The sequence below is a fragment of the Syngnathoides biaculeatus genome, chromosome 3 (assembly GCF_019802595.1).
Source record: "Syngnathoides biaculeatus isolate LvHL_M chromosome 3, ASM1980259v1, whole genome shotgun sequence".
NCBI classification, from domain to species: domain Eukaryota; kingdom Metazoa; phylum Chordata; class Actinopteri; order Syngnathiformes; family Syngnathidae; genus Syngnathoides; species Syngnathoides biaculeatus.
In genome coordinates, this window is record NC_084642.1 from 11,221,885 (window position 1) to 11,249,335 (window position 27,451).

Here is a 27,451-nt window from a genome sequence, read left to right on the forward strand (position 1 = left end):
TGCAATTAGCAAACAAACATCCATCCATCAATCTATTTTCTTTGCCGCTTATCCTCACAAGGGTCGCAGGGAGTGCTGGAGCCTATCCCAGCTGTCAACGGGCAGGCAGCGGCGTACACCCTAAACTGGTTGCCAGCCAATCGCAGGGCACATGGAGACAAACAACCATTCACACTCACAATCACACCTAGGGGCAATTTAGAGTGTCCAATTAATGTTGCATGGTTTTGGGATGTGGGAGGAAACCGGAGTGGTCAGAGGAAACCCACGCAGGCACGGGGAGAACATGCAAACTCCACAAAGGCGGGTCCGGGATTGAACCCAGGACCTCAGAACTGTGAGGTCAACACTCTACCAGCTGAGCCACTTTATGCCGCCAGCAAACAAACATAACAAGGAAATCAATCTATCCATTTTCTATAACCACATATCCAGTGACATGAACAAGCATAAACATTTGGTTAAATCAATATCTCTTGGACATTTGGCAAAGAAAACGTGCTGTTACCTCAAAATCTTACAGCTTTGCATACTTTTCACAGTTTCTTTAAAAACAAACTGGAAACTATCATTTTTTTTTTAAATCAATGACAAAAAACAAGCAATGAATCTATAAAATTTTATTGACAGTAACTGCCTTTGTTAATGTAAAAAAAATTCCTACGATTACCTCACCTTATGCATTTACCATATGAAAAAACAAAACAAAACCAAAATTGCACTCTAATCATATAATATTGATCAACTTTGCATTCAGAAAAAACAAAACAAAAACAAACTTTAACACTATCTGATGAACACTGGAAAGTTTCTCTGGATTCTGCTCCATACATGATGGAACAGAATCCCAAAACAGCGGCACATTCATTTTTAATAATCTTCAACTTTCCCCAAATTTAATTTTGCCTCTATGAAGTAAATGGATCATTATTGATATCTCAAAATTAGCCCTGACACAGTCTAAAAGACTACAACAAGACAATAATAATACACGTTAATATTGATAGTGTAAACAACCTGTATAGGCACACGCTTCGACATCCATTTTTTCAAAACAACTCAAATAGATGAAACCTGTGGTAGAATTAAGTTGAAAAAAAAAAAAAAATTATGACGCAAACATATCTATTACGGTAATTTCCGGCCTATAAGCCATACTGGGTGAGGATTAAAACCAGTTGCGCTCTGTAGGCCGGAAATTACAGTACACTAATTAAAAACAAAACAAAACAGCAGAACATTGAAGAATATTGTTCATTAGATGGGTTGAAAATGTAATGCGCAGCACGCTGACAAAAAATGGAAACTAGTTGGGTGGGGATGGGTATAATATTACACTGAAGGAAGCCTGTTTGTCTCAGCCTGTGCATGTGTCGCTACTTGCTGAACTTACAGTACAGTTAAGAGGTAAACGAAGAGTGTGGACAATACTTGTATATTGCTAAACGCCGTAGTGTGTTATTGTGCTTGTGTTTTCAAAGTGGGGGATAGTAAACTGGCATGTCGGGGTTACAGACTCTGAACCCGGAGGCACCCGTGAAAGAGATCTCCTTCTCACAGTCCAAGAGGGAGAAGTCGGGGCTGAAGCAAATCTCGACCTGACCCAAAGCCTGAACATCAGTATTCTTAAAAAAAAAAAAAAAAAAAAAAAGGAAATATTTTGTCAAACTCAAGAGCACACTGCGAGTAAAATTCAGGGTGATTCCAGCATAATTGCTTTGAGATGCTCGTACCTTCGATGGTTGGACACACTGTATCTTAGGTTTGACGCCGTAGAAATTTTCCACGACTGCTTCTATTTGTGAAAACTACAAAATGGCACACAAGGGGAACGTTCCATCATTTTGACCATCCATACAAAGTGCTGTGAACACAAACTACTGTACTTACTTTATAATAATCCTGCGATGGGACGATATTAAATTTTCTAAGGGTGCTACAATAACAGAAACATCGAAATATAATTTACTGTGAAAGTTGTCAAGCGTGTAATGGTGGACTATAACCTTATTTTTGTGGTCTTACCTATCAAAGTCCACTTTATGGTACAGTTCCAGTGCTTTGCTGAAATATTTATGTTGACTGTTGAGTGCTGGCGCTTGGGCAGCACATGTGCCGTGTTTGGACCATTCATACTTCCTGTTGCAAACACACAGACACATCGGAAGTGATGCACTGGCTTCTCATACAGAAATTAAAATCATATGGTTTACCATTTAAATAATTGAAAGTTCTGATGGGGGGAAAAAATGTGCTGATGTCCTCACCAAAATCCATCTGATGCAGGTTTCAGTAAATCAGGCCAACTCCTCTCCATGTCTGGGAGCAAGTCCTGAAAATAGACAAAAATATATAAATATATACACACACACACATTATTTTTTACTCTTCAAAAAAAGCATAATACCTCTATTTCAGATGAGTTGAAATGCCATGATGCGTTACAAACAGCCCCATTATCGGGCCTGAAAAAGGAAAGCTAAGATTAACAGAGTAACGTACTGTATATTAAGTCCCCTTATTTAATTCTTAGTCATGTGAATGTAATATCTTCAAATACAGTGAACGAATGTACAAAAGCAACCTGATTAGGTATGCCAGTGGCGCCCAGACTTTTTTTACCCCAAGATCTACTTTTCAAGCAGGCAGAGCTACTGACGGGAGGTGTGGGGGTTGATGATGATACCAATCTCGTCCAGTTTAACTACTTTTTCTTCGATTATTCACATACTCCGACAGTCATTGCATCTTAAAACAACAGCATTTATTTTTCAACTTTCACCATTAATAAACAAAGTAAACATAAGTAGCATGTCTAGCTCGTCTTTGCTCTACGTTGCCCAGACTGTGTTGCTAACTAAAGCATGGGTGGTGGACGGTGGACGTTATAAAACACATTGATGGGCTGGGTAAGTACTGTAACATTTGTTATTATGAGTGTATGTCTTTGTACGAACGGGGCTGGAGGGTGGGGTCAAGGTAAATTAGGAAAAAGAAACTGGGGCAGCGCAGTGGTCGTGTTTAGAGGAAGTTCTATGTGCTGCCTAAAAGAAACCAGTGGCTTCTTTTCATTTTTTACAGTACGCATGTGAATTGTGCCATTGGATGTAACAACCAGTCATCCCTCACTCATTGAATCATATTGCAAAATGCCACAAACTGAATAGCTGGATGTTACACTTTCAATTTGCATTGGATTTCTTTTTTTGCGCGCAATGTAGAATATCTGCGAAGAGACTGCATCAGCGGTGCACAATTGCGCACATGTGCAGTTAAGAGGGAATATTGGCTGATTTTTTGTTTTTTTGGCATCCCGTCCCGGAATTGACCAAGACTACCTCTCGATCGCAATCGGCGCATTGAGCACCCCGAGCTATGCAAAGGAGATGTTTCGAACTGTTCCAGGCAAATAAGGAGTGGTCACGTTTGGCTAATTGATGTGTTTCTGAGCCTGCTAATGCAGTAAAACTGCACATTTTCGACTGGCCATGTATTGCAGGCACAACAAAGAATTGACATCAAAATATCTTGAGTGACCGAAAATGCAGTACGATATGTTTGGCTTTGAACAAGGGACGGCAACATATCGTATTTTCGTGACTAAAAGTCAATTTTTTTTTTTTTTTTTCATAGTTTGGCCGGGGGTGGGACTTATTCTCCAGAGCGACTTATATGTGAAATTATTAACACATTATTACATCCATCCATCCATCCATCCATTTTTTGATTCGCTTTATCTGTTATTTTCACACTGACAACTATAAGAGGGCGCTCCAGGCCTGTGTATCTGATGACGGATGGAGAGCACAGCTTCCGGGTGAATCAGCCCGGAACTCTCCAGGAAGTCATTGGATGGCTCGACAAAGTATGGGCTTCCATGACAACCAAAACCATCCCGTCGGGATTCAGAAAGGCTGGAATAGGCTAGTTGGAACTGCCACTGACGATGAGTCTGACGTAAGCAACGTAGGAGAGGAAGCGTCACGTCGTCTCCCTCTGGAGTTGGCGGACTTGTTTAGAAGTGACACCGAGGATGAAGATTTCATTGGATTTTAGTTACCGGACATTTGGAGCCACACGGATGGTTTTGGTAAACTTGTTTGTATGTTATTTATGCTAAAGGTATCGGAATAATTCTTAATGTTATGTGAACATACCAGGCACATTCTCAGTTGTGTCATGTAACGTAAGCATAACGTTCAGCCTGTTTTTGCCACTATTCTATATTATATTTAAAATTGTTTCTCATTTAAATTTTAAATGTCTGTTCTTGGTGTTGGATTATATCAAATCAATTTCCCCCAAAATTCGACTTATATATGTTTTTATCTTCCTTTTTACGGATTTTATGGGTGTTGCGACTTGTACTCCGGAGCGACGTGTCTTCCGGAAATTACGGTGTGTTTATTGTTTTGTGAAGGCTGCCGACTTGTGTTAGTTATCATAGATCTTTATGCCACACAAGTGAGGTAATCACAATTTATGAGAAATGGGCCTTTTGTCCACATACATTGGGTTTTTTTCATAATCTGCACAACGTGCGCCAGAGCACAAATGTCATCTGCAACGTGTCTCTCGCTGATCTTCCCCTTCCTAAATGGCCGAGCAGTGCAGTTATGAACAAGCGTGGCCTACATAAACAGAAAGGACCATTGCAGTCACTGCAATTTGATGGGCACATTCACGGCCGCGCGCCATCGCACTCACAAATTTGCACAGTAGAGCACGAAAAATCACACGTGTAAAATTTGTTACGAGTAGAAATACATAGATATTGAAAGGCGTCGCTTATTTTGTGTAGTCTTGACCGATGTTCCATCTAAGCTGAGCCCTTTAAGTGAAACACAGCCTGACATCTCTTTTTTATTTTCTTTTTTTTTTTTTTTAACAGTAACACACGTCTTTAACAAAAGCTGCTGCTCAGTCTACTTCTACTTCCTAGTTTACCTGACACCGCCCGCCTCTGCTCTTAAAGGGGTACACTCGTAATTACAAGCAGAACACACAACCGCAACTTTATATCTGCGGGAATGACTGGTGGACCACACCCGTCACTTTATATCTGCGGCCATGACTGACCACACCTGTACATTTTTCAAATGTGAGTGACTGCCATTGTGAATGGTACCTGCTTTAAATCTGGTAGGGAGCAAAAGCCTTTTTCTTGGACCCTTTTTTTCTTTATATCAGTATTTTTGGTTTAGCAGATACGTTGAGATCTTGTCTTTAATTTACATTTTGGTGGTGGTGAGACAGTGTTCTTTTAGATCTGTTTCTTTTTTCTTTTTGTGGTGCATGTTTCTCCTTCTGCATCTTAAATACACAATTAACACCGGTCAAGTTACATTTTGCGATTCTCCAAACCTATATTGACCAAATCAGTTTGCTTTGAAAAGTTTGGATGTACTCGGTCCGCCATGTCGAGTAAGTCGGTGTGTGACGAGTGTGCCACACTTAAAGGGAATGAAATAAGACACACTAATTGTATATGACTGGATTCTACTGTGTTCACACCCACACGTCACAAACCTTTGTCTTTTGACTACACAGCTTTGGTCCACGTTTATAAAATTACAAACACCAGGTCTAACCTCAACCCTCGCAAAGTTATGCTACACGTGGCACTGAATATGTGCTATTCATGAAAACAGAGGCCTTTGAGTTCAGCTTATGAAAAATGGGAGCAAAAACAAAAGTCTTGCACTCAATTCCGGCAAGATGGCGGCACACGCGGATGGAGTGATTTATGGCTCTCATCAGTGCTTTTACTTGTATTTTGTCTTTCTTTTTCTAACCACTTCGCTTATGCAAAGACCTCTGGAGATGTCGCAAAGTCTCACAAACTTCAAAGGTTGTCATGTGACACCAGGAAACACAAGCGAGTCATTGGCAGAGGAGTTCAACAGCTTCTCTGTTCGCTTTGAATCATCCCAGCAAGACTCAGCTCCTCCAGCGCTCCCCTGACCACCCGCAGATTGAGCACTGGCTCAAAACAGGGCTGCATAGTGAGCCCCCTCCTGCACTGCCTCCACATGTTTGACTGCATCCCAGTCCACAAAAATAACTGTCAAATTCACTGAAAACACAACAGTGGTCGGGCTGAGCTCAAAGGGAGACGAGGCAGCCGGTACAGAAGCTCATAACCTGGTGTTCAGAAAAAAAATCTGGCACTGAACACGACAAAAACAAGTTCATTGTAGAGTTCAGGAGGAACAGTACTGCACAACCTCCCCTTTTCATGAACGGCGAGTGTGTGGAGAGAGTTCACACGTTCAGGTTCCTGGGTGTCCTGATACCCGAGGACAGACAACATCTTGGAGACGCGGTGGCTGGCTACAAACCAGTAGTCATCCTTTGGGGCTACCCTACCCTTGAGGTGGACAAAACCAAAATCGATCTTCCGCGGGTCACAAGATCCAAACTATCGCAACTCTGTTCCGAACGAAGCCGCATGCTCAATGACTATATGGCTCGTGTCGACAATACTATCGTCAACCACTGCCCGAAATGCGGACAGGGCCCTCACGACACGCAGCATCTCCCAATACGCTGACTGTAATGGACCTGGGGAAACGCCCGAAGGAAGTGGCTGCCTTCCCGGAACTAGAAGACGACTGAACAATGTGACTGCCTGACTACAACAACAACAGCAGCAGACAACATCTCAGCGGCCATCAAGAACCCTCCACAGCGCCTCCAGGTTCTGAGAGGCCTGAGAAAAAAAAACAACCTGGACACAAAGTCGTGGCTGCCCTTCTACCGTTCATCCATTGAGAGCCTGCTGACCTGCTGTGTATCCATCTGGTACCGGAGCTGCACTGAGGTAGACTGAGCAAGGCTTCACAGGACAACCCAAGCAGCACAGAAGATTAATGGGTACGTTCTCTCCTCCATAGCAGATATTCACACCTCTCACTGCCTCACCAGAGCTTGGAACATTATTCAGGACACTACACACCCTGGTTCTCAGCTGTTTTAGTGTTTGCCATCTGGAACAGGCGCAGAAAGCAAGGACCAACAGATGGAGAAACACTTTTTTTTCTGAGCTATCACCACCCTGAACTCTCATTTTTTTCCTCAAGCTGTGCTATTAATCAATATGTGAAGGCACGCTGATTTCAACATCTTGTGCAATACATTTCATGCACTCCATTTTACTTTTGTTGTTCTTCTTTTCCTTTCGGCTTGTCCTGTTAGGGGTCACCACAGCGTGCCATCTTTTTCCATCTAAGCCTATCTCGTGCATCTTCCTCTCTATCACCCACAGTCCACATGTCCTCCCTCACCACATCCATCAATCTTCTCTTTGGTCCTCATCTCGCTCTTTTGCCTGCTAGCTCCATCCTCAGCACCCTTCTCCCAATATACTCACTCTCTCGCCTCTGGACATGTCCATACCATCGAAGTGTGCTCTCTATAACCTTGTCTCCAAAACATCCAACTTTGGTTGTCCCTCTAATGAGATAATTTCTAATCCTATCCAACATGCTTCCTCCGAGCGAGAACCTCAACATCTTCATTTCTGCTACCTCCAGTTCTGCTTGCTGTTGTTTCTTCAGATCCACCGTCTCTAATCCGTACATCATGGCCGGTCTCACCACTGTTTTCTAAACTTTACCCTTCATCCTAGCCCCCGCTTGGACCCGTTTCTTCACTTCCTTACCACACTCACCATTGCTCTGTATTGTTGACCCCAAGTATTTGAAATTTTCCACCTTCGCTATCTCTTCTCCCTGGAGCTTCACTAATCACCCTCCGCCCCTCTCATTCACGCGCATATGTTCTGTTTTACTTGAGCTAATCTTCATTCGTCTCCTTTCCAGTGTGTACCTCCATCTTTTAACTGTTCCTCCGCCTGTATAATGACAATGAATGACATTATATTCTCCATCCATCCATTTTCTTAGCCGCTTATCCTTACGAGGGTCACGGGAGTGCTAGAGCCAATTCCAGCTCTCATCCGGCAGGAGGCGGGGTACACCCTGAACTAGTTGCCAGCCAATCGCAGGCATTCTATTCGATTCATTCGATAAATTTTTTTCAGTGTACAATGTTTTATGCTTATATGCACAACATTTGGTGGTTTGAGAAGTACATACTGTAGATCAATGTGCGTCAACACACGCACACTTACCAGAGTCCATGTAGCGTCCAGTAGCTAACATTAAGATGATGACAGGACTCCATCTGAAATTTACCACAGAGTCTCATGACAGGCATTGATACTCACAGTTGTCCACCAAATGCACTAACAGGAATTACACATTAAGCCTAAAGTGAAACGGTCAAATGCGGGGAACAAAAGAACAACACAGAAGATAGTTAAGTCATCCCCTGCGAGGGATATCAAAAACAGCATGCATCAGCACTATTAGCATTGCACACATCGTTAAAAGAAGCAAACATGGACAAAATTAAGGCTTGCAAAACACTGTGCCACTCGGGACTGCACGTTGCCACAATCAAAAGCAAACAATCTTGTGACTTTGACGTCACAAGACATCACGAGTTTCAAAGCTGAGTCAGTGGCAAAGCTTCCCCGAACCAAGATAACATTTTATTTTTGCACATCATAGATAAAAGAGGTTAATGATTCGCAGCTTTTCCTCCAATTACTCAACGAGATATTCTAAACATGTTTTTTGACTAAAATGTTTTGAAGGATACTCACACTACAGAAAGTCATGGGCCAGTGGTGGGTGAGGATGAGTTTCGTCCACATGTGTCTTAAAAAAAAAAATGCAGAGCAGAGGAACAATTCTTAATACACTTAAAAATGATGCAGTAATAATGAGCGGGGTTCCCTGCACTTACGGAGGCGACATAGCAAAGGCAGATACCGCTGCCAGGAAGAGCAGAAGAGGAGAGCTGAGACTCATACTGGAGCTTTGGAAAAAGGGAGACCTCAAATTAATACTTTCTTATCAAGGCACTAATCCTACATAGACTACAGAAGAAAAAGAAATACAATTTTTGTCAGGAATGGACTGGATTTAGCACTAGCCACACACAAGCACTCGATTGGGGCCCAGAGATTTACAAGGACCCACAAAGGTTTCATAAAAACTGATGATGTCTTCTTCTTAGTCAACATACATCAAAATGCTTTAACATATAAAGCAGGGGTGCCCAGACTTATTTACCCCAAGATCTACTTCAAGCCTCTCGCGATCGACGGGGGTGTGGGGTGACTTTTTTCTTTTTTTTAAATGACCAAGTCACAAAGATCCACCCACTACAAAAATGCAAAACATCCATCCATTTTCTTTGCCGCTTATCCTCACAAGGATCGCAGGGAGTGCTGGAGCCTATCCCAGCTGTCAACGGGCAGGAGACGGGGTACAACCTAATAGTGAGGATTCTTTATGTGTAAATGTATGTTTGTGTGCCTTGCATAACCGCATGAGCCAATATTACACAACATAATTAACTTTATACATTTTTTTGTAAATATCTGAGTTCACATTGATGATCGCTAAACGCCATACGAATGAAAATGCACACAAATGCTGTGCCACTCGCATCAGTGGATTCGTCCAACTGCAGTGAGAAACACTCACAATCTCCGATGTCCTTCCGCACATCAGCCAGGGCTTCACGGCACCTTTCCAGCTGCAGAGATTTTATTGAAGATAATATTCCCGCCTTATTTTTAAAAGATCGGAACAACGAGTCAGCTATGCCTCTTTTATGTCTGATGTGACGATGGTGGCGGCTTTCGCTGTTATAACTATATTATGTGAAAAGTGACTGCTGTGTGGCCAATTGGGATTTTAGTTCGTTCAGTTTTCTCATTCTCACCTTGCTTTTCGGCGGAATGGCGGTGTCGTATTTTCCATAAACAGTTCGAAAACACCGCTACACATTTCACTTCACTAGCAGATGAGGCAAACGCACTCAAAAATGACATTGTTAAAAAAATTATCCGCCTCCCATTCCGTATGTAAGATACGTTTTTGTCTTCTTCACTCCAGCATTCATACTCATGTTTAAGATTTCGTAATTAACCGAGACCTTAAAATAGGGGGGAACTCACTGACAGCGTGTTTTCCTGTACTGTCGTTGTTTGCATGTGCGCAGTGAGCTAAAAAAAAAATAAATAAATAAATAAAAAAAAATACGGATGTCTTTTTTTTTTTCTCCCTCAGCACGCCGTCGCGTTCAACCGAAACTACCTCACGATCGACGCATTGAGCACCCCTGATATAAAGACCATCATGCTTATCATTATTATATCATTAGCTATTTTTTATCACGCTGATTATTTTCGACTGTTTCCCCTGTCTTGTCATGCAATGAACTATGTTTTTCTGTATTCCAGACTTCTTTTTGTGCACGAGCAGATGTGATTCAGGAAACAAACTTCTCGGCGCCTTGTCAAGAAAAGGAAAATGAAGCAGAATTATCCCTGTGGTTCAAGATTTTATAATTCTTTTATTAATCCAAACTACCACATGTTTTCCAACCTTTTTTACAGTGACACCAATGCGCTAAACCAACAATAACAAGACCCACCCGCTCTCGCCAGCCGCAGTAGCACTGCTGTCAGTGTCGGCTGAGGAGGCTGCAGTAGAAATGAACGGGAGGGTGACACAAATGATGCTTTGGGTTTTCTACGGGTACTCCGGTTTCCTCCAAAATCCCAAAAACATGCACAGTAAGTTAATTGAAGACTGTAAATTCCCCATAGGTGTGAATGGTAATTCAGGGTGTGCACTACCGCTCACCCACTGGGATAGGGTCCTGCACGCCCGCCATCCAAGTGAGGATAAGCACTACAGGAAATGGTTGGATGAACAATAGTATTTTGAGAGCACTTTTTCAAGGACTTAATCTATCTCAGGAAAAATGTTCTCAAATTCATTTTTTTTGTTGTTGATCATAAATATTAAGATGCAAAATACGTTTTGCTGCGATTGGCTGGCAACCACTTCATGGTGTACCCCACCTCCTGCCCGTTGACAGCTGGAATAGCCTCCAGCACTACCTGCGACCCTTGTGAGGATAAACGGCTAAGAAAATGGATAGATGGAAAATAATTTTTGGTACATAGATCCGTAGGGCCCCATGACTGCGTTTGCCTTCGGTCCAAATGACTATATTCAATTCGTCTTCCTCTTCTTTTAGTTATTTTAAAAGAAAAAAGTTGGTGATGGAACATAGAGGTTAGTGGGGAGGTCCCACATGTGCCAATCAGGAAAACCTGAATTGCGTTAGGCTATTTGCGAAATCGTCCTTGAACGTCCAAACAACTCAAACCACAAAAATCCATCACAACACCAATAAATAAATTGTTAAAATAATACAACTGGCAGTGCTTTTACAAAGACAATAACACTTTGATTTGACGGAATTGTCTTTGTCTACTTAGTCATCGGCCGTAATTCATAAGTGTGGCGAAAGCTCAAAGTGCAACGCTCCGAGAACTACGCAAGAAATGACATTCAAATGAGTTACGAGTGACCACAAAAGCAGTACAATACGTTCAGCTCTGAACAAGAGTCGGTAATATATATTTTAACGGCAACTTACTTCGTCCTATGCGGCAACATTGTTTCGCGAAGGCTTTCCACTCATGTTAGTTCATATTATTAGTGGAAGCGAGCGACGATTTCCATTCCGTTGGCGTCCGAGGTTGTTTACGTCCGTCATGTACTTCCGCTTCTCGCCTGCCGCTTTAGCCAATCACGTCATCAAATATTCTGGGTCACGTGGTAAACCGTGTCAACTCCGATCAGCGCTCGGAAGCGCACAAATAATACGAACAAATAAGCCCGAAATCCCCAAAACTGCATTTACAGGAGTGATATTGTGACATTTTGGACGTTCAGAGTTCGCGCCTCGGCAAGGCTGCAACTGTTCACTTGCAGGCGAAAAGATAAATATGTAGAAACGTTCTTATTTAAATATAATGGTAAATATGATGCAACACCACTGCAAAGTAGAATTACAAATATTTTGCTGTTAAATACAGCATACACTATAATAATATCCATTTAATCAGCGGAACTTATTCGCCTTTTTAATGTATTTTTTCTTTTTTCATTGACTTTCACAAATCCATGTTCATTAGACAAACTCGATTAAGTGTATGAATTGCCACGGGGCTTTTATTAAATGAATGAGTCATTCTGATCTAATGCGCAAAATTAAGCTTGTCAGGGGAGCAGAAAGAATCATTCACTGGGCTGTGTCACTCGGGACTAGAAGAAAATGACCACCACTTAGCTACCGCAGAGCATTGACTTTCCAACTTGTCCCTGTCAGCCAGCAACATAATGTGCTAAAAATATCACCGCGCTTTGTTGTCGCCGTGCTCAACTCTGGCCAACAGAGGGCTCTTTTTTGCCTCACTTTAGATGAGAAATACTTTTAGCAAATGCTCACTTGTGGAGAGAACATTTCATTACAAGTCCAGAAAAGTTGAAAGAAAGAAAGAATGAAAAAGAGGTAATGAGTGATTTTAGTCTCTTTTCACCAATTATGAATCATGTTAGGAATAGGGCTGAATGGAATTGTATCCATCCATCCATGTTCTTAGCCGCTTATCCTCACGTGGGCCGTGGGAGTGCCAATCCCAGCTGTCATCGGGAAGGAGGCAGGTTACACTCTCAAGCGGTTGCCAGCCAATCGCAGGGCACACAGAGATGGACAACAGTCGCACTCACAATCACACCTATGGGCAATTTGAGATGTTAAGATGTTAATGTTGCATGTTTTGGGGATGTGGGAGGAAACTGGAGTGCCCGGAGGAAACCCACGCAGGCACGGGGACAACTTGCGCACTCCACACAAGCGGGGCTGAGATTTGAACCCCGGTCCTTAGAACTGTGAGCCAATGCTTTACAGCCACTCCACTGTCCCTCCTGTAACTGTATCTTGTCTTATAAATAAGCCCTGGCTAAAGTTCAGCATGCAACATGGTGTCTGAAGACATATCCAATTTAAGAAAAAACAATTTGAGGAGGGACGGCGCTACTTGTTAAAAAGCGATTAGACAGACACGACAGTGGCTTACATTAGCCTAATATCATAATTCCCTTTGTTACAAACATTCTAACAATATCAATAAAAGAGACTCTTTTGGTTACAATTTTCAAAATTATTATAATTATATTTTTATGTCTGTGTAGTTTCAGAGTCATCCAGGTCGAGATAATATCCACAAAGGTTGGATTCAAATAAGCGGACCCTTCCAGTTTGTTGAATTTGTAGTGTTATTCTTTTTTTGGGAAAAAAAAAAAACCTGAAAAACGACTTTGGCAATGATGCTGCTAGGCTACTGATTATAGACCTCACATTGCCATATTAAAATTTAATGCTTCAATATTCAAGGAAGAAGGGCCAAATTATACAGGAATAAAAACTAAGAATGATATCAAAATAGCAACAGAGAAACTAGTCAGAATATTAAGAAAAAAGCCATTTTTAAAAGGAAAAAAAGTCATCTTTGCAGCATAAATATCTTTTTGCATTCAGATTTGGATTTTTATAAAGTTGAGGTAATGAAATAAAATGTAATCAATGAACCTAGAATGAAATGATTATTTAGCTTAGGTGAACCTCAAAATGGTCATAAATATGTGATTTTTCCAAATGTTTTTTTCTTACAGGAACTGAAATCGCATCTTTTAATTGCTTGGTTAAAAAAATTCATAGTTTAACCTTTCCTACTTTAATGGCATTGCCTGACATTGCCTAATAGTAAAAAATATTTTCTTATAAACAATTTTTTTCTTGTAATTTCAATCTTTATCCTCTGAACATTAGGCCCTTGTTTAATTGAAAAAAAATGCAATTACAATACAATACAGCATTTTTGCTTTCTTTAAATTGCGGCTTTATTACCGTGTTGTAATCCAGTAACCTTTAAAATGTTGAAATATAGCTTGGCAAGTTTTTTTTTCCCTACTGCCTCTTCAAAAAACCAAAAAAATGTAATGAGTAATTCATGAAATATTTCTCACATTCTTGCCAGTGTCCAGACCAGCTTTTATAGATGCAAGACTTCACCAGTCCTTTATCCCGGGGTGTTATTAAACTTGCATGCCGCAAATACTAACAAAGTGATAATCTAGTAGATGCCTGGTTATAGTAACCCCGAGTCTTGAAGGATTCCAGTTATTTATAGTCACCTCTCTTTCCTTTTAAGGCCTCAGGGAGAAGCAGGTGGGGGTCCATCGGGGACGCTGAAGGTTTAGCTGGCCCGGTACTGGGTTTAGGCTCCCCCCGTGGATTTAGGCTGACAACCGAAGTCTCTGCAAAGGGAAATCTCGAGGGGTGAGCAAAGCTTTGTCAAAATATTATAATTCTTTCGTGTCCTTCGCGGGTTTGGAATTCTAATCGACTTGTCTTCTTAATTGGAGAGTGCAGGTGGGAACAGGGAGATGCTTCAGGGGGGCACAAAAAAAAAGAAGCTGTTTAATAGTTTTACGCTGAGATTTGACAAAATAAAGGTGGTATGTAAATCATAGTACAAACAGAGGTGTCAACGAGATGTTTTCAAATGTATTCGCCGTCCAGTAAAATGAAATCTATCAATGATGCGGACTCTTGTTTGCATGTGGGCCGCAGCAACATCCCAGATTTTTTCTGGCCTTTTGCCATCGTGTCCAAATGACCATTTCAGGTCTTCCAGATAATGTAAAGGTCATGTGACTTTGTTAAGGCCTCTTAGACATTGCATGCGTGTTGTTTTATGCAGTGTAAGAATGTTACATGTTTGTACGGTTTTAGCTGAGCATTTAGAGGTGTACTGTTACAGAGCGAGAGGTTCGGGTGCCGTGGGGCACTTGTACGCGGCCAGAAGTGACCCACTGACATGACCGTCTTGCAATTTGGATGCCCCCAGAGTCGTAATTGTTTTATTGTTTGCTGGATGTGTAAGTGGATCAATGTGGCATATAAAACAAACTAATATTTTTCATTTCCAGCCTATAAGCCACGACTTTTTTCACACGCTTTCAACCCTGCGGCTTATGAGGTGATGCGGCTAATTTGTGCATTTTTTTTCCTAATGGCCGCAAGGGGGCACTCGAGCGGAAAAAGTAAGAGTGAGACCTGTGGACTATACGTGCTGAGGAAGTGACTTTTACCGGCCCTGTTAGCGTTGCCGTGTCTGTGATTTTTACCAGAATGTTTTTTTTTTTTTTTAAACCGGCCCTGTTACTGCGGTGCAAGAGTTAGCGTGGCGCTAGCGTTAGCGTGGCAATAGCGTTAGCACTAACGTGAGCATTAGCACGGCGGTGCTAGCGTTAAATTCTATGTATTTCTTTGTAAATATCTCATGTTTCACTGTAGGTTTCAATGTGGGTTTTTTTGGAGGACGCTTTTTTCGCTCTGCGTGTTCCTTTAATTTCAGGTAGTGAGAATGTTGGTTATCCAAATAAGGGGTGGAGATGATGAACAGTTTCTTCGAAGAATTTACTTATAGAATATTCAGGGCACTTATGAGTTACAGAAAATGGCTGTAGAGAGCAGATCACAAGTGCGAAGGTAAAGAGAACGCACACATCTTTTATCTTGTCAGAAGTACGGACCATAGGTGGTATCAAACTTGTGGCATGACATTGGGGCTTTCCACTTGGACAAAGGGTTTCTATCTCAACCGGTTCTAGCTGGCCATGGATTATTACAAAGTGTCCAGTATGCAGTTCATCAAGGTTAGCATACGTGCAGAGATGCGCCCAAGGACACATCTGGCTACAGAGCAGAGCCCCACTAAGGACATGAGGAAATTATGGAGTCATGACTAAATATGGGCATAAGACATACTTCAGTTTCAATGTGGGCTCTTGCGGCTTTTACACAGCAGCGGCGTATGTATGTACCAAATGGTATTTCTTTTACAAATGTACTTGGTGAGGCTTATAACCAGGTGCGCTCCGTTGGCCGGGAATTACGGTATACTGTCAGTTCCACGGGACTGGATTGACTTTCTGGATTATCATTGCTCAGAAGACTGTAGGGCTCGGATTGTTGGGTCAGGTGTTATGATATAATTTTTGCTTTTTCCCTGCGTACTGAATTGGCAAGCTTGGGTGGCACGAGATTTTCCCTTAAACACGGGTGAGGGTCTCCAAAATGAAGTGGATGTTTCAGAAATGCGCGAATAGGGGAGTTCTATGTCCTGAGTCCTTTTGAAGAAGTTTGAGAGGAAGATCAGTTCAAGTGTCAGCATGATATGTATTTTATAGAAATCTGTTTCTGTGTACTGCATTGTCATCATATTCATTATGCCGTAAGATTAAGGCACTTTAATCCATAGCCCTCAGTGATGATTTTAATTAAAACAGTGCTATAGCTGCCTGGATTTAGTGATGGAAAATATTATGCTGTGTCCACCACTGATTCCTATTCCCAAAACGACTCTCTTGTCTTTGTTTATTCGTGTGAGCACGTGCCTTCTTTATGTCTATGTGTCACCTTGTCGCTGTAAGGCTGCCAATGAGAACGCAATATTTCCATCTGTAGGAATGTGTGTGGCCATGTGTTCAAATTCCATTTTGGACAGGGTGCTAATGCAATACTGGACACCTCTTTAGGTACTGCGTCATACCGAGAAGGATCTCTGATATTTTCTTCACCATGTAAAAGGGCGAAAATATTTGCGTTAGTTCTCAGGATGATCTTCTACAGTTCTAAACTAGTGGGTGGGAGTTTATATTGCAACCCCCCGCCCCCAAAATTGTCAGCTGTCGTTAGTCAACTTTTGTTACCATTAGATTGCCAAAGGTCATGTTCAAGGTACAGTGAAGAAAATAAGTATTTGAACAACCTGCTATACTGCAAGTTCTCCCACTTAGAAATCATGGAGGAGTCTGAAATTTTCATTGTAGGTGCATGTCCACTGTGAGAGAGATCATCTAAAAAGAAAAATCCAGAAATCACAATCTATGATTTTTTTAACGATTTATTTGTGTGATACAGCTGCAAATAAGACATGAGAAAACCAATGTTAATATTTGGTACAGTAGCCTTTGTTTGCAATTACAGAGGTCAAACGTTTCCTGTAGTTGGAGGGATTTTGGCCCACTCCTCCACACAGATTTTTTTCTAGATCAGACAGGTTTCTGGGCTGTCACTGAGAATCACGGAGTTTCAGCACCCTCCAAAGATTTTTTTATTGGGTTTAAGTCTGGAGACTGGCTAGGCCATGCCAGAACCTTGATATGCTTCTTACGGAGCCACTCCTTGTTTTTCCTGGCTGTGTGCTTCGGGTCATTGTCATGTTGAAAGACCCGGCCACGACCCATCTTCAATGCTCTGACTGAGGGAAAGAGGTTGTTCCCCAAAATCTCACAATACATGGCCGCAGTCATCCTCTCCTTAATACAGTGCAGTCGTCCTGTCCCATGTGCAGAAAAACACCCCCAAAGCATGATGCTACCACCCCCACTCTTCACAGTAGGGATGGTGTTCTTGAGATGGAACTCATAATTCGTCTTCCTCCAAACATGGTTAGTGGAATTATGAGCAGAAAGTTCCATTTTGGTCTCATCTGACCAACAAAACTTCTCTCATGACTCCTCTATATCATCCAAATGGTCATTGGCAACCTTAAGACAGGCCTTGACATGTGCTGGTTTAAGCAGGGGAACCTTCCGTGCCACGCATGATTTCAAACCATGACGTCTTAGTGTATTACCAACAGTCAGCTTGGAAACGGTGGTCCCAGCTCTTTTCAGGTCACTGACCAAGTCCTGTCGTGATTCCTCACCTTTCTAAGGAACATTGAGACCCCACGAGATGATATCTTGCATGGGGCTCCACTCCGATTTAGATTGACCGTCATGTTTTTAGCTTCTTCCATTTTCTAATGATTGCTCCAACAGTGGACATTTTTCCACCAAGCTGCTTGGCAATTTCTCTGTAGCCCTTTCCAGCCGTGTGGAGTTGTACAATTTTGTCTCTGGTGTCTTTGGACAGCTCTTTGGTCTTGGCCATGTTACAAGTTTGAGTCTTACTGATTGTATGGGGTGGAGAGGTGTCTTTATGCAGCTAACGACCCCACACAGGTGCATCTGATTCAGGAGTGGAGGTGGACTTTTAAAGGGGGACTAACAGGTCTTTGAGGGTCAGAATTCTAGCTGATATACAGGTGTTCAAATACTTATTTGCAGCTGTATCACACAAAAAATCATTTTATCTTTATCTTTATTTTAAAATCAATTTTTTACATTTATGTGTGTAGTTATCACCGTGCCGTGTTTTATTTCAGGAAGTGTTCCGTCACGTGTTCTTGTACGGATAAGTGTGTGTGTGTGTGTGTGTGTGTGTGTGTGGGGGGGGGGGGGGTGTCGTTGGTCCAACAGGTCCTTATCGTCATGTCTGGCTTGATCAAGCGAAGAAGTTACAACGAAGATTACCACCATAAACAGAGCCAGTATGTGGTTAAAGAGTACAGCAGGTACAAGAAATGCGCAGGTTGAAATGTCGACTCCATTTGAAGCAGAGTGTGATAATCACTCTTATCATGTTGATAGTCTTCGTACTAATCGTATTGCATTAACACATAGGTGTCAAACTCAAGGCCTGGGGCCCAGATCTGGCTCACCACATGATTTCGTGTGTCCCGTGAACTTTCATGATTCTTGTGAAAATCTGTACTGAAATTTCAAATTGTCATATATCAGAAATGATAAGATATTATAAGCATCTTAAATGTTACCAAACATTAACTATGGTTGAAAAACACACGACCATTGATTTCTGATTCCAAAACTAGCTCATAAATTTCACGTGTAAATATGATGAGGCAGATAAAGATTTTTATGGTTTCGCAGTCATAACGGCCCTGTGAGGGAAGCAGTATCTAAAATGTGGCCCGTGACAAAAAATGAGTTTGACACCCCTGCTTTAACAGCTGTAACCACTGCCTGCACACGCAGCCAGAAGTGCAACACTTGCAATTCATAATATCATAAAATAAGAACACGAATGTACGGCAGACTTTAAGACAAGATGAATTCACTTTAACTTCGGTGGAATGAAAATGGCCGCGATGGCGCGTGACAAGTAACACGAGTTCTCTGCGGATCGTGCCTCGTGTTTGGACGGCAGTCTAAACACTCTGGAGAGAATAGTTGTGTCCATTCTGACAGGCTGCATTAAGAAGAAAAGGAGATCAAGCACTGCTCTCAGCTGTTTGACACGCTAACTCTCGTCTGCCCAAACTCACTTCTGTCTTTTCACGCAAAGAATACAAGTGACATTTTCTGCCACATTACGTCGTAGTGCCTGGAATCTCTGTTTAGTGTCTTGTGTTTGTTTGCTGTGATTCACTTGACTTCCCTCTTTAAAAAAAACATTTCTTCCCCTGCTCTTCACTTTTCTGCCTCTATGTTTTTTTTAACTCTAATGCATCATGTCAGTGCTCAGAGCTAAAAAAAAACCTACTTAAAATGTCTGCTGTGGCAGCATCTCACGTAGAGCGAGTTTTTACAGATTCCCTCGTGTGTTCCAGCTAACTCAAGACAATGTGATATTCATATCTAATACATTTAATCCTCGTTCTTTTCGTTGAAGTGTTACGCAAAATTGAAAGACTCCGATTTTCTAAGCACAAGACCACTTTCATTGCCAAGCAACAACATCTTTCAAACTGAAAATGGGCATTACTGATTGAACGTGTTGGGTAAATACCCACCCCAAAAAAAAATAATTAAAGGAAAAAAAAGCTTCTTACAAAGTTAACAAACGTTGAAAAAAAATATTGGCTGTGGGCCTTTATGCCTTGATGGGAATTAGCGCCAAAATTGAACAGGTGCTTCTTCTTCCTTGGACCTCACTTCACCACTCCTTTTACTATTATCCATCCATTTTCTTAGCTGCTTATCCTCACAAGGGTCACGGGAGTGCCGGAGCCTATCTCAGCTGTCAACGGGCAGGAGGCGGGGGACACCCAGAAGTGGTTGCCAGCCAATCGCAGGGCACAAAGAGACCAACAGCGGCACTCACAATCACACCTTGGGGCAATTTAGAGTGTCCAATTAAAGTTGGATGTTTTTTGGTATGTGCGAGGAAACCGGAGTGGCCGGAGAAAACCCACGCAGGCACGGGGAGAACATGCAAAGTCCACACAGGCGGGTCCGGGATCGAACCAGGGACCTCAGAACTTTGAGGCCAACGCTTTCTAGCTGGTCCACGGTTTCAATCCCGGCCCTGCCTGTGTGGAATTTGCATGTTCCCCCCGTGCCTGCGTGGGTTTTCTCCGGGCACTCTGGTTTTCTCCCACATCCCCAAAACATGCAACATTAATTGGACACTCTAAATTGCCACAAGGTGTGATTGTGAGTGCGGTTGTTTGTCTCTGTGTGCCCTGCGATTGGCTGGCAACCACTTCAGGGTGTCTCCCGCCTCCTGCTCGTTGACAGCTTGGATAGGCTCCAGCACTCCTGTGACCCTTGTGTGGATAAGCGGCTAAGACGAGGGATGGATGGTTGGAATATGAATGGATTAAACTTTTTTGTGAATTCCAAGTTCTCCATATGCATCATAAAACGTGGATCAACGCTTTAGCGTAAGACAATTCACTCGTCTTTCAGTAAAATTCTGAATGGGCCAGTCTCGAACTTTGTCACGCATGTCAACGCGCACAGATTCCATAAATGGCATTTCTGACTTTTGTTGCTCCCGTTCATCGGCATTCCAGAGACATCTTGAGCGTTTTTTTTTTTTTTTTTTTTTTTTTTTTGGAAATACTTTAGATTAAACTCCAATCACAACTTTGGCAAAAAAAAGTTTTTCTTTTCTTGCCTTGTCGAGGGGTCAGAGGTGAGTTACTTTGGATGTATTCATCAGCAAGATGAGGTTGATCCTGGGTGGGACGCCATTTTTAAAAATTTATTATTCTGGAGATGCTTCACATTTCTGATGTCCTATTTTGTGTCTTGGTATAGTTTTCAGGATGTGGTCACGCTGCTTTCAAGGTTTGAAAAACAAACCCTACTGCAAAATCAGAGAATAAATTTATAATAATAAATTTGATTAATACGCTTAATTAATATACACACTGACTTCTTAATATCTATATCTGGGTCACAAGAAGCCTTTGTAACAAAAAGCAACCTACTAAACATATTTCATATACTACTATATTACACCAATCCAGCTGAGTGTGAATTGACAACTAAAAGCACTCATTAATCATTGCAAATGGTAAATGGTTAAATCTGTTCTGAAGCGATTTCACTTTGTTTATTTAGCTCCGAGGAGACTGTTGACAGATATGAATATAAAACACGAGCCCACATCCAGGAAGTGGTAAGAGTGCTCTCACTTCTTGTTTCTAAACAGATTACAAACCACAACAAGATCAAAAGAAACGATGTTTTGTTGAGTATTGATGGGCATTCTTGATTTTCCATGTAGTTAAATATGAAGATGCCCCACAAGTACGTGCGAGAAGAGCCAATGATCAGGGGGCCATCTTTCCTGGTCCGACTCCGGTCTCACACTGTATTTGAAAACACTCCAATCAAAATATTTTGCACTGTGGAAGGCTACCCTCTGCCTATTGTGAAATGGTGAGTAAAAAACACAAAAAAAAACATCTTTAAAACTGATGTCCTTATCCAATATATTGATAAGGTTAACTTTTCTCAGTTCTGATATACAGTACTATTCTTTTGACTCAGGTATAAAGATGGTATGCTCCTGAACATGTCTTCTGGAAAGTATGTTGTTGGAGCAAAAGGAGGAGTTCACTCTCTGGAAATTCCTAGGTACATTGAACATTGTACAATGAACATTGTACAGTGTGATCACACGCTTTTGAGGAACTGGTAGCAGTTTTCTGGGTTTAGTACAACTCGTCTGGGACAGACCTCTTGCCATTGTTTTTCATGTACAATATGCTCCCCAAAATGAACGCCAAAAATCAGGAATTCCCTTCTACCCATGTATAATACGTAGCGTTGATTTTTTTCGTTTCCATCACCTTAGATTAAATTGACGTAATTTCACTCCAGATATAAAGGCTGATCAATGGGCTTCACACATACATTTTTGGTGTGCCAAAGTTGCAATTGACTTCATTACAATGTGTCCTTTTACTTGATATTTTTCAACTTTGGAGCTCTGTGAAGTGGCAATACAACAAATAAATCCAGTGGCGTAAAACAGGCTCCAGCAGCAGATATGATATGAGTTGGAAATAAGATGTTGTGATTCTTGGGTGAGTAGTGAACATTTATCACGTAATATATAAATTTGAAACATTGGGAATTATATACAATATTGGAATGAAAGTACACTTTTTTTTCACAGCCACTTGGTACTAGTATACTGTACTTCTATGCAATGTGACATTCCTTGTAATATGGTCCATCGACTTTTGATATTTTTTATACATTTATTTTTTCTTAAGGAAAATGTGAGTATTATACATGAGAAATCACACTAATTATTGGATTTAGTTGATCATTAAGTCCAATTCCAGAAGAATCAAGCTGGTGTTCATGGATTCTGTATTTAAAGACACCAGCAAAAGCTTCGGTGGTCCTACGGACCTCAACGGTGATTTCATCAGTGGTCTGCTCACCAAGTTAATGACAGCACAATAATGTCGTGTGCTGTGAGTATCACGGGCACATATTTTCTCCCTCCGCTCTTGGGAGGCTCAGCTGTTCAAGTGCTGACCTCAGTGTTACGTGATACGCCAAGATTCTTTCAGACGTCTCGCTCTCTCTCTCTCTCTCCTTGGATCCAATCACCTTTAGAGTCTTCTCTCTATTACAAACGCAAGGTCTGAGCAGATCAATGACGCCTTGTTGAAAAACCCTTGCAGGGGAATATTTTGAGCAGTAAAAGCAGGAATGGGTTGATTTTATCAGGTTATTTGACCATTTTAAAACCTCAAAATATTGAGGAATGGACAATCCTCTGTATTTATTCAAGAGTTGCAATAACTGGGACTTTCATGATCTGCACCTTCCAGGTATAAATTAAAGGAGAGAAGGAACATGCGGAGCCCCAACACTATATGGCTACTATAAATCGTTAAATGTCACAGTGGACTTGGAACACATGCTTCAACATGGACACACTTACAGTATCCACCGTATCATACTTCTGTACATTTTTTTTTTTTTTTAGCTCCATGCTGCAGCTCAATCAGCCTAAGCCAATGATGTCAGTAAGCTTGTCGAGAATGCACAGGCCTAAACTTCCCGGCTGGGTTGGAATTGTACTTGATGACAGCGTGTAATACGAGGGAGCCGAAATCACAGTTAGCTGCGAATGTCAGCGTGTACTTAACCTGTTTACGTCAAGTTAAAGTTCCAATTTCATTTAAATGCTAAACGCTGCGGATGTTTTCACCAAAGTCTCTAGTGACGATTGTCACATGGTTTAACTTTTGCAGATGTTCTATTGATGATACAGCTCTGTACACAGCTGCGGCCGGCAACATCCACGGAGAAGCAACTAGTCAGGCTTCCATTATTGTGAAGAGTAAGTCCGTCTACATGATAAGCATAAAATGTCTCTTATTAGTTTCATTTGTTCATCATTTCTGGATATATTTCATAAATGGCGTTGGTATACATTGTGATTAGTTGTTCACTCATTTTTTTTCAAACTCTTGTAGGGTACAAGAAGGAGGAGTTTTGTCCATATGGATGGTTCCCTTACAATGGTATGTGTCACCATTAACTCATCGGACATTATGGCAGTGAGTGATCCATTTTTTTTTTTTTTTTATGTCTGGATCACATGGACGAGCAAAATTTGTAATTTAGGTAATGAGCTGAAAACATTTTCGTCACCCCGATTTGTAAGAGTCAAATATTTATGCCGTTTCAAAGAGATTTCCTGCCTTCTTGGCAGTTGATTTTTTTTAATTCGTTTTTTTTCTACATCTTTTTCTCAGTTTCCACGCTTCCGAAGATCCATTTCACAAAAATCCACATTACCTTTCTGGAAAAGTTTGGCCCAGTGTTTGCTTCCGAAGGCGATTCGGCCACTCTGACTGCCACCGTGAACCTTGAACCCAACCTGGCCAACCTGCAACCTGAGGCACAGTGGTACAGAGATGGTAATTGGTGATTTGTTATTTTCTTTTTGTTTGTCTTTCTGTGCATTTGTTGCTGTATACAATTACATTATTTTTTTGCCATGTGTCTCGTTTCCAGAGACTCGTTTGTTTGATTCTAAATGGGCAAAGATTGAAACGGGCAGAGGAGTCAGCACCTTGACCCTTCCTAACCTCTACAAAGAAGACGAAGGGTTATACACACTGCGCCTGGTCACAAAAGGAGGGACGGCAGCACATAGCGCATTTGTCTCTGTGGCGGGTGAGGAATGCTCGACTTCTTTATCAATTTTATTTAACAAACATTTAGAATAGGATGCAAAGACACACTTGGATGGTTTTGTTGGGAAAAATTTCAGAGCTATGACCTTTAACCCCACCAAACAGTTAAGGGATGAAGAAGAACTACCGTAATTCCCGGCATACAGAGCGCACCTGGTTCCAAGCCTCACTGAGTACATTTGTAAATGAAATACGATTGGGTACATACATACGCCGCAGCTGTGTAAAAGCTGCAAGTGCTCACATTGAATCCCACATTGAAACTTGAGATATTTACAAAGAAAGATGGTACACAAAGAGTTTAACGCTCGCGCGGTGCTAAAACTAGTGCTAATGCTAGCACCACTCTAGCACTAATGCTAATAGGGCCGGTTAAAACAAAACTAACCGGTAAATATCACTGAGACATGCCAGTCACACAGCAGCAACACGCTAGAACAGCGCTTACACTAGCGCAGCGCTAACAGGGCCGGTAAAAGTCACTTCCTTGGCACATATATTCCACCAGTCTCATTCTTCCCCTTTTCCGCTCGAGTGCCCCTTTGCGGCCATTAGAAAAAATACACAAATTAGCCGCATCACCGCATTAACCGCAGGGTTGAAAGCGTGTGAAAAAAGTCGCAGTTTATAAGCCGGAAATGACAGTAAATCCTCTTCAAAAAGTTGAATGTTTGACAGCTGGTTTGTTGAGTTGTTATCAGTACCCTTGCATGCACGTGCAAATAATCACTAAATCCAAGATGCCTTGTGACTTGCGGTGAAGATGGTCTCCCCCCAGTCGCCGGTGCACCCGGTGCTCCAATGGACATCAAGATCCATGATGCCAACAGAGACTACGTCATTGTGTCATGGAAGCCCCCCAATACAACGACAGAGGGTCCAATCCTGGGATACTTTGTGGATAAGTAGGAGTTACCGTTAAATACCACACGCAAAGCTAACAAGCTAATATTTTAGCTAATAATACTGAACAATGTGTTGTATGTTCTAAAAAGGTGGTGTATACATATCTGTAAAAAGAAAATGATACTGCTTTAATCAAATTGCTTACATGTCACCTGTCAACCATTCAGCAATACAGCCTCTCTGAATTCCTCTCTGGTTCTGCTTCACTGTTTTCCTATTTTTCTTTTCAGGAGTGAGGTCGGAACAGAAAACTGGAACCAGTGCAATGATCAGCCCATTAAGATCTGTAAATACCCAGTGGCAGGCTTGTTTGAGGGACACTCCTACTGCTTCAGAGTCCGAGCTGTCAATGCCAAAGGAATCAGCAAACCTTCCCGCATGTCTGAGCCCATCGTTGCTCTGGACCCGACCGAGTTTGAGAGGCTGCACAGTGGGTTACACACGAATATTTGTTTTTTGTTTTGCTTTTTTTTTTTTTTCCAGTTCTCTTGTCCATTAAAGCTGATTCTGATTCTATTCATGTAGCTAAAAAACTTGGAGGAAGGCTGGATGTCGTCTCTTACCATGATGAAGTTGAAGGTGTGTTTATTGTTTTCTTTATAGTGCTGGTAGGTCTATTGGTATTGATTATTTTTTTATATACTGTATGTGTTCGTGTACAGCTGAAGGAAAACCTCCAGGTTCTCCATCTGGGATTTATGCATCAGAAACTGACAGAACTTACATTGTTCTAAGCTGGAAAGCTCCAGCAAAATCCAGCAAGGCTGCCATGTGGTATTACATAGAAAAGGTAAGATATCAAATTGTCTCGATTGACTCGACTGAGCATTGACCACACCTGCTTTGGCCGTCTATTGTCAGATTCTTTTCAAAAGCAATATGATTATGGCATTGACGTAAAAGAAAAAAATCTGTAACAGTACCTAGAGCACTATGTCTCTTTCCGTGCAGAGCATGGCAAACGGCGATGCGTGGCAGCGTGTTAACACTCAGGTCCCAATTCGCTCCCCTCGCTATGCTGTCTTTGACCTGTCAGAGGGCAAACAGTACAAATTCAGAGTCCTTTCTGCAAACATGTACGGAACCAGTGAGCCATCAGAACCAAGTTGCCCTATTGAAACCCAAGAACTTAAAGGTCTGTAAATGTAGTCATCTTTTCTTTCAGTCAGTATCTCGTGTAATTGTTGTGATGACGTCCTTGATGATCTTGCTTCATTCTTCGGCATCAGGTGTTCCTTCAGCTCCCGGCCAGGTGATCGCAACTCGGGAAACTGACACGTCTGTCCTCATTCAGTGGTCTCCCCCGAAAGAACCCAACAATCTGATTGGCTACTACATCGACCAGTGCGTGAAGGGGTCCAAGGACTGGACCTCAGCCAACCACAAACCGCACAAGAGCACCAAGTATGTTTTCCAGAAAATAGCTCAGGCAGATATACAGTTTTGTCATTTCGATTCCAGTCAGTGGGACTACTTGTAAACAAAAAGCGAGAAACCTTGGCGATGCTCTCGTTACAGGTTTGTGGTTAGCGGTCTTACAACAGGAGAAACCTACGTGTTCCGTGTCCAGGCTATCAATGAGATTGGCCTCAGTGAGGAATCTCAGGAGTCTGCACCGCTAACTGTCAAGGCTGCCCTCAGTTAGTATTTCCTCGTTTGGGCAAGTGCAGCACAGTTAATCCTTTTTTTTTTTTTTTTTTAAGTTCTGGTGCATGTTGTTTATTGAAAGTGTCATTGCTTGAAATTTTAGGATTCATTATTAAATCTTCTGTCCAGCCACACCTTCTGCTCCTTATAAGATCGCTTTGGTGGACTGCGACGGACAGTCGATGGTCCTGAACTGGAAGAAGCCCCTTCACTCTGGAGGAACCCCAATTAAAGAATATTACGTTGATAAGAGACGAAGTGGAACGACCATGTGGAGGGAGATCAATATCCCACCAATCGCTGAAAGACTTTTCAAGGTCATGTCTGAACTTTCTGATGTAACTGTTCATTTGCATGTGCGATTGAAGTAGTTTGGAGTTTTTATACTATAACCTGTAACTATCGTGACAATGGCACTGCATTCACTGACAGGTGGAGGGTCTGACAGAAGGAGCAGTTTATCAGTTCCAGGTTTACGCGGCCAATCTTATTGGCTTGGGACCGGCGTCCAGGCACTCGGCCGACTACGCTTGTGAGGCCTGGACGATGCCTGAGCCAGGTTAGTTAACACAACTCTCTTTC

The 27,451-nt window shown here is 41.8% G+C and overlaps 2 protein-coding genes across 5 annotated transcripts in view; one reads left to right on the forward strand and one right to left on the reverse strand.

Annotated features, from left to right (window-relative positions):
• Window positions 1-605: 605 nt before the first annotated feature.
• On the reverse strand, window positions 606-11,689 carry rnaset2 (ribonuclease T2). The gene is made up of 10 exons (XM_061814275.1): window positions 11,533-11,689; window positions 8,815-8,886; window positions 8,672-8,726; window positions 8,135-8,187; window positions 2,408-2,465; window positions 2,268-2,332; window positions 2,026-2,139; window positions 1,891-1,936; window positions 1,734-1,808; window positions 606-1,625 (listed from the first exon to the last, which is right to left on the reverse strand). Exons 1-10 carry the CDS (start codon window positions 11,550-11,552, stop codon window positions 1,476-1,478), a joined length of 708 nt encoding a protein of 235 aa, XP_061670259.1. The 5' UTR covers window positions 11,553-11,689; the 3' UTR covers window positions 606-1,475.
• Window positions 11,690-14,195: 2,506 nt separating this feature from the next.
• The window catches only part of myom2b (myomesin 2b), a 31,653-nt gene continuing 18,397 nt past the window's right edge, over window positions 14,196-27,451 (forward strand). For 3 of the 4 annotated variants that reach the window (XR_009794153.1, XM_061814271.1, XM_061814273.1), the window contains exons 1-18: window positions 14,196-14,280; window positions 18,315-18,409; window positions 21,207-21,264; window positions 21,373-21,527; window positions 21,639-21,725; window positions 23,366-23,454; window positions 23,591-23,638; window positions 23,873-24,037; window positions 24,135-24,296; window positions 25,080-25,221; window positions 25,453-25,652; window positions 25,748-25,801; window positions 25,885-26,012; window positions 26,174-26,357; window positions 26,452-26,626; window positions 26,741-26,862; window positions 26,999-27,186; window positions 27,302-27,428. Coding sequence is in view for 3 of the 4 variants with exons in the window: in XM_061814271.1 (XP_061670255.1) it covers window positions 18,327-18,409; window positions 21,207-21,264; window positions 21,373-21,527; window positions 21,639-21,725; window positions 23,366-23,454; window positions 23,591-23,638; window positions 23,873-24,037; window positions 24,135-24,296; window positions 25,080-25,221; window positions 25,453-25,652; window positions 25,748-25,801; window positions 25,885-26,012; window positions 26,174-26,357; window positions 26,452-26,626; window positions 26,741-26,862; window positions 26,999-27,186; window positions 27,302-27,428 (2,167 nt within the window). In the remaining variant the exon portion in view is untranslated. The remainder of the gene's footprint in view (window positions 14,281-18,314; window positions 18,410-21,206; window positions 21,265-21,372; window positions 21,528-21,638; window positions 21,726-23,365; window positions 23,455-23,590; window positions 23,639-23,872; window positions 24,038-24,134; window positions 24,297-25,079; window positions 25,222-25,452; window positions 25,653-25,747; window positions 25,802-25,884; window positions 26,013-26,173; window positions 26,358-26,451; window positions 26,627-26,740; window positions 26,863-26,998; window positions 27,187-27,301; window positions 27,429-27,451) is intronic. The other variant, XM_061814272.1, reaches the window with a different exon arrangement.

Excerpts from the sequence above, each read along its gene's own strand:
- rnaset2 (XM_061814275.1), bottom strand. The coding sequence starts at position 11,552 with ATGTTGCCGCATAGGACGAA. Across the intron at positions 1,809-1,890 it reads CATCGCAGGATTATTATAAA|TTTTCACAAATAGAAGCAGT; the intron begins GTAAGTACAGTA and ends GCCATTTTGTAG. Across the intron at positions 1,626-1,733 it reads AGTGTGTCCAACCATCGAAG|AATACTGATGTTCAGGCTTT; the intron begins GTACGAGCATCT and ends TTTTTTTTTAAG.